Here is a 7,035-nt window from a genome sequence, read left to right as displayed (position 1 = left end):
GCCCTGCGATTGCAGAGCTGGGGCTGGGAACTGTCTCAGTCAGGGGCGGGTCCCAGCCCCATGCCCCAATCAAGGTGTGGGGCTTGGACAGAATTGCAGGGGTGGGGCAGGAATCCCTGCCCAGCCGGGGGATTATTGCTGGCTGCCTCACCCACAGATCAGGACAGGGGGCTGGGATCTGCCCTTCTGCTGCAGGTCTTTCCAAGTCCCCTGCCTCTAGTTGGGGAGCCAGGCCATAAGCTTCCTGCTGCTGGGGCAGGGGAACATTGTACCTACCTGGGCTCCAGGGGTGGAGCCAGCCCTGACAGCCCCCAGGGGCAGGGAGCAACGTCCTGGCCCTGTGCTTCCTGCCAGGCCCTGGGCTAGCACCCAGAGGGAGCCTAGAGCTCTTCCTGGCTGCTTCAGGGAGCCAGTGCAGGGCCAAAAGAAGATTGCAGTCATGAGCATGTGTAAATGCCTGCCTGGGTCAGTTTACTCCAGAGTAATTTACTGTATAGTAAACTGATCCTGCATTATCTGCATGTACAGACACATCCCCTGAGTGGCAAGTAGAATGAATTATGGTCATGAGAATGTGGTTGTCATCCCTCTCCATCTACTGTAAGTGTCTAGAGTTGTTCTTTGCCAAACAAGATAAAGCAGGGGTCGTCAACCAGGGGTACACATACCCCTAGGGGTACTTGGAAAGGTAATAAGAGGTACACATGGGTGGGCAGGGGCAGAGCACGCCCTGGGGCATGGGGGTGGCAGCATCTTCCCCAGCATGTTACCGTACGTCACATCTTACCTCGGGGAGAGGCATGCTGGTTTTCCCAGCCCCACACAGCACACTGTAGCACCTCCCTGCCCCAGCTTGCTCTCTTGATCGGCTACCACTGTCAGCCAATAGTCAATGGTGAGGTGCCACAGCCACCCTCTCCCTGCAGAGCTGCAAAGGGTCTGAAGGGTAAGGGAGGGGGAAAGTGCGTTTCTGTGCCCACTCCCAGGACCAGGGTTCATTGGTAGCTTTTTCTCTATGCTAAATTGCCATTAGGCCCCAATTTACATATGTAATTCATGCATGTAATTTTACTTGCCACATTTTTAACTAAGGTGTACTGGGGCCCAAAAGCAGGTCAAAGAGAGTTGCAGGCATTTCTAATGAATCTAGTGTCACCTTCTACAGAGCTGTAAGAGGGAAAGGTAGGGGTACTATATCACATCAAGCTAGGCAGACTTCTATTTCTGTGCATGCATATAGAGAAGTTCATATACATGTCTTACATCCACTTAGGTGAGACTGTTATCTGGTACCGATACTACACACACACTACTGCTGATTTGTACTAAAAATCTTGACTTTTAAAGCTCCCTAAGACTTCTTGGTTAAATTCAAATTCCTAATAACATTTCTTCAAGAGCAAATAGAAAGTCAGTTTTATTGATTTTTAAAAAATGCACATCAATGAATAGAAAAATTCTGTTCTGCTGAAAACCAATACAAATGATCTGTGGATAACCTGTTACAATTACGATGGACAAGTATGCTTTATGCAAATACGATGGATTTTAAAATAAAAAGGGGAAAAAAGTTTTATGGAGTATGGTATTTCATGCATGGACTCAAGGCTATTTTTTTGTTTTCAAGTCCCATTGACAACTCCTAAACCACTTAGGCACTTCTGAAAAGTCTATCCTTCATGAATTAAATCCTCTGATCATTGTTCTGAGGTTTGTGTCTTTGAGTTACACCCAACAATTCTGTTTTCAGTTCTCCCGGCTGAGGAGGAATTTCAGGTATACTCTGAAAAAAGAAAAAAAAAAAATTATATATGTATCATTAGTTTCCAACAATGCCCAAACTGTAGACACTAAATTAAGAGAGCACCCCACCCCATAAGTGATAGTCAATCAGGTATCTTTCACATTCAATTCCATCCATTTCTCACATCTGCCTATAACATTTTCTCCTCCTCTTGCTGCTTTGTGGAGCAGTGAAGAATAACCCCATATTTTCTAGCTCCTGAATAAAATTGATTCCAGAAATGGAAAGAGCTGCTTTCATAACTAAAACATAGTTCTTTTATAAAGTTAATATGGAGAGAGTGCATTTCTTGGATAGTGGAAAAACTAGTTTCTCCCCTTTCAAGATGCAACGGTTTGAGCTTTGTTCTATGCTTAATCATCCTGTTACTTCATATTTTATGGTAAGCAGCTGTCTCATTTTAATTAAATCATTAATTAATGGAGTGGCAGTACAACTGCCACTCCAGTTAATCTGGCAAGGCAGGACTCCCACAGGTATAATTAAAAAATAAATAAAATAAAAGAGTGCATGTGTGGGAGATGATGTAAATGCACATCCTCAACAGCCCTCACAATGGACTGAAAGATGGCACCTAAATAATGAAGGTTTTTCCTCATCCTCAATTCAACCTTTGCTCAGCCACTATTAAACACTCAGGCTGCCTCACTGTTTAAACATAGATCATTTTACAGAGCTATGCATTGGACTGTCATCATGAATGCAGATGTACAACAGAAATTTAAGCTACCACATACAAGTTTTCCTATCAAAAGATTAAAAACTAAAATATATTTGCTTCTAGAAATGCAAGAAAATTCCTATTAACAGGACAAGAGCCATGTTAAAATTTCAGCTCAATAGAAAGGGAAAGTGTGTTATGGTAAGAGGAAGTATTCCAACATCCTTTCCCTTCTCTCCTTAACAAATATAAAGAGAGACAATGGAGAAAGGGAGGAGAGAAAAAGAACAACATGTGCCTACAAACAGAAGTTTGGAAAAGGGGGGGGAACAAAAAGACAGACGTGGTAATAGATTATAAAAAGCCAATGCAGGAGTTTATTTCATTTGACTTGCATTCTGTGATTTTCTACCAACTGAACATCTCTACATTCAAAAGAGAAAATCTGACAAAATGGTGTTAGGGTCACATCCACAAATTTCATATGATTTTTACCTAAATAATAGTTAGAATCCACCTTTCCCAAAAGGCTGACATATTTTAGCCCTCTGTGGGCATGTCTACATGAGATGTTAAAACTGCAGTAGACCTGTTCTGCTGAACATTAGTGTGTCATGGCAAGAGACATGCTAATGTGCTAACATAAGGTAGAATTAGCCTACTGCACATTAGTGTCACCTGAAAGTCGTGCACCAACAGTACCTCAGTACCACACAATAGCACCAATTACAGCACATTAAGTTAGTACCTGTTATTACAGATACTAAACTTAATGTGCCGTAATTACAGCGTATTAATGCACATGTAGACGTGCCCAGTCTTAGTAAAACCAAGGATCTAGACCGTGCCATGACAAGAGATGCAAAACCTGCCCCCACATCTCCACCACCACCACTATTACTACACCCCACAACAGAGCCATCAGCATCCCAGGATCTTACAGCTGCACCTCCAGGAATGCGATATACCTCATCCAATGCACCAAATGCCCTGATGGAAGATATGTAGGAGAGACCAGACAACAACTGCGCACCAGAATGAACGCACACCGGAAATCCATCAAAGACAGAAACACCCAATTACCGGTGGGGGCACATTTCTCACAGGAGGGCCACTCTCTCTCCAATCTCTGTCCTGGTCCTCAAGGGAAATTTACACAACACGTTCCGGAGACGAGCCTATGAGCTCCATTTCATCAACCTGCTGGATACTAGAGATCAGGGACTAAACATAGACATTGGATTTTTGATACATTACAATTTGCCTGGCAACTGACTCCCCAGCCCAGCCCCTGGCTTGTTTACTTTTCATTCCATCCAGGAAGAGCACAAACCAACTGCTGCAGCTTCCTTAGCCTGATGAAGGGTTTTTGAACCTGAAAGCTTGCTTAATAACTATTCTCCAACCATTTAGGTTGGTCTAATAAAAGATATCAAATTCACCCAAGGAACCTTGTCTGCTTAGTAAAACCAAGTAACTTTTCCCTGGCTATGTGTGTTTTTACAAAAAGATTTGTTACAATAATGCAGTTCTATGCCTACAAGGCCTGGGAAGTTCACTAACCTTATAAGAGTGGTTTTGCAATCTTTCTAGACTCAAGACACCCCTTGAAAAATGCTAGCTCTTAGTTTTCACTCTTTTTTTGAGCACAGAAGAATAATGCGCTCCACATCAGGCAAAAAAAAAAAAAAGCCGATTTCCGATATAGTCAATTTTCTTTATATCTGTGCCTATCTGATATCAGACCAATGTATCGGTGTACCTCTATTAATAATATCAGCTTTTTAAAGTAAAAATCATTTAAGTATTTTTGTCCCAGGGTGTCCATTTAAGGCAATTCCTATTCAAAGACATTCAACACAAGTTACTTCGCATAGACCAGACTAAGGGCCTTGTTCTCCTCGAGCTCTTAACACCTGGATTGTCCACACATTAACGCCTGAAACTAGTTTTAAGCACTCCTTGGGTGGCTCAGTTACACCAATCCAAGGCAGGATTATCTCTGATCCATGTTACCTAGCTTGTGTTACAGTAACATGTGGCCACTCTAGGCTACACCTTAGTGCAGGGGTTGTTAATCGGGGGTATGCGTGCCCCTGGGGGTACTTGGGAAGGCCCCAGGAGGTACATGGCGGCAGCACAGAGAAGCGGAGGTACTTGGGAAGCAGCGGCACAGGGGTGGGCCAGAATGAGAGATGGGGAGCTCTTGCTTTTCTGTCTCCAGGCCCCAACTAGCCTGAACATGACTGCTCCAAACTCAAGCTAGCACTAACACCTAACAACATGTGTGCGGCTCACCAAGTCACCAGTAGCAAGGCCCTAATGCAGGTGAAGGCTTTGAAGTCAAATACTCACCAGATCCGGTCTATAATATCTATGCACAACTTCTGCACCAGCAAGCATCGCCAACATATTTAAGCAGAACATTTTCAAGTAGCGAGGCCAAGAAGCCCCCACGGGCATGGGGGAAGAAGAGACAGCAGCTGCGATCCAAATACTCTTCTTACCTGCGGGAATTGGAAGGGGGAGGGGAAAAAAAAAAGCAATCATGATTAGCAAATTCTATTTCGCCCTTCCCCACACAATTTCGCCTTTGGGGATTTGTTAGCAACAAACCACTCCGGGGTTAATCAAAATCAGGAGACAGGGGGTCCTTAGGGGGGCAATTTGCAGTGAGACGCTAATTATTAAAAACTGGAAAGGTGGGGAAAGAAGAAGCACTGCTTTTTGCCAGGGGTGGAACCCACAAGCATCCTCCACGGGTCACAGTGACCTTCAGAAACACCCTCTGCTCCCGCCCCAAAGGCACCTTGAAGGGACCCCTGTGCCCGGCCACCAAGCGCCCCCTGCAAGCAAGCGCGCTGCAGGAAATGCCCCTACTTATCTGGAGGCGGCCCCAGGGCACACCGAGCACCGACACCAGGGCAAGCAGCCGCCTGCCGACCCCAGGGGCAGTGAGCTCCGCGCGCAGATGAAGCAGGACGCTCACCGCCCAATCACGTGCCCCCCTCGTTCTGACGTCATCTCTGCCCGGACTCCAGCAGCTGCCCACGTGACGGCGACTCCCCGCCAGGGGGAGCTGCAGCAAGAGCCTGTTGAATCCACCCCGCCCTGGCTGGTCCCGCTCTGAAGGGCTCTCTGCGCTCGCTGCGAGAGCAAGAACAGGCCGGGGGCGGGGCTTAGATTGATTTAGTTTTTAGATTTCTTTTTTTAGATTGCAGAACTCTAATTGGTATAATATCACCTCTGCCACCAGTCCTGATTGCCGCGAGAGGCAGGCAGGAGGAATGTCAAGTAAGGCTAGCCTCGGCTGTGGGGGGACAGCAAGCCCCATAGCAGTAGGGCTGGGCACAGGACAGGAGATGCCAACGTCCGTGACGTTTGGAGATGTTGCAGGCGTTCCTGATTAATGAAAGCTATGAGTTTTCAGTTGAAAGAGATTTATTTATATTTTTTACCTTCTTGGTTACAGAGTAAAGGCCTGGTAAGGCTCAAAACCCAGGAGTCAAAGTGGTGATAGATGACAGAACTAGGGGCAAGGGTCTCAAATTGCAGCAAGGAAGATCTAGGTTGGGTATTAGGAAGGACTTTCTCACTAGCAGGGTGGGGAAGCACTGGAACTGGTTACGGGGAGAGGTGGTGGGATCTCCACCCCTGGTTTGACAAAGCCCTGGCTGGGATGATCAGGTTGGGGATGGCCCTGCTTTGAGCAGAGGGTTGGACTAGATCAGTGGTTCTCAACCTTTTTTGTACCAGGACCCATCCCAACAGATCGCCCCTCACTCCCAACCCACTGCTCCTTGCCCCCAAGCCCCAGCTCTTCAGTGTGTGGAGGGGACCCCAAGCAGCCCCTTGCAGGCCGGAGCTCTACCAGTCTACAAGGGAAAAGCCACCGCTTCCCACATTTTTCTCCTTTAAAGGAGAATCCATTTTTAAAGTTTGTTTGCAACCCTTTCACATATTCCTGTGACCCACTTTTGGGTCACAACCCACAGGTTGAGAAGCATTGGACTAGATGACCTCCCAAGGTCCCTTCCAACTCTACTTTTCTATTTGCTATAACAGACTTATGACTTTTGTATCAGTCCTATATTTGCGTTATTATCATATTATATTATTCTTTGCATTATTATATCTGAGTTGTGATTTGGCACATCTCTCCTAGCTCGAGTAGCAGTAGTCCTGTAAATATTTCAGATTTAGTCTAAAGACATATGAGCAGGATCAAGCAAACCCCTTCTGTGTGAGCACTTTCAACAGTGAACAACACTGTTGGCTTTGAAAGGAAGTGCTTTTTTCACACATCTACAAGTGAAATTAGTGCACCTGAATAAACTCCAGCACCAGAGTTTATTGCTCCCCCCGGGCACAGTGTTTGCACCTGGGACCACAGCACATTGAGCAGGGGCAGCACAGACCCAACTGGCAAGTGATCCAGGGGGGTCAGCCTGCCAGCCCAGGGCTCCTCTGACCAAGCTCAATGTGCTGCAGAGGGGCTGGCTGGGACATCAAGGTGCTACAGCCCCATGCTGTAACACCCCTGAGCCCCAGCCAGCCCCGCTTACTCTTT

The 7,035-nt window shown here is 46.3% G+C and overlaps 1 protein-coding gene across 1 annotated transcript; it reads right to left on the bottom strand.

The window, feature by feature from the left end:
• Positions 1 to 1,388: 1,388 nt before the first annotated feature.
• On the bottom strand, positions 1,389 to 5,448 carry LOC102566436 (ubiquinol-cytochrome-c reductase complex assembly factor 6). Its single transcript, XM_006261631.4, has 3 exons — positions 5,346 to 5,448; positions 4,821 to 4,972; positions 1,389 to 1,783 (listed from the first exon to the last, which is right to left on the bottom strand). Exons 2-3 carry the CDS (start codon positions 4,926 to 4,928, stop codon positions 1,685 to 1,687), a joined length of 207 nt encoding a protein of 68 aa, XP_006261693.1. The 5' UTR covers positions 4,929 to 4,972; positions 5,346 to 5,448; the 3' UTR covers positions 1,389 to 1,684.
• Positions 5,449 to 7,035: the final 1,587 nt, after the last annotated feature.

The sequence above is a fragment of the Alligator mississippiensis genome, chromosome 4, assembly GCF_030867095.1.
Source record: "Alligator mississippiensis isolate rAllMis1 chromosome 4, rAllMis1, whole genome shotgun sequence".
Lineage (NCBI taxonomy): Eukaryota > Metazoa > Chordata > Crocodylia > Alligatoridae > Alligator > Alligator mississippiensis.
This window is presented reverse-complemented; position numbering and strand designations above follow the sequence as displayed.

What these genes read in the sequence shown, in the direction of transcription:
- LOC102566436 (XM_006261631.4), bottom strand. Translation starts at nt 4,928, where the DNA reads ATGCCCGTGGGGGCTTCTTGGCCTCGCTACTTGAAAATGTTCTGCTTA. An exon ending in GATATTATAGACCGGATCTG is followed by an intron (nt 1,784 to 4,820) that starts GTGAGTATTTGA and finishes TTCTTTTTTCAG; the next exon opens with AGTATACCTGAAATTCCTCC.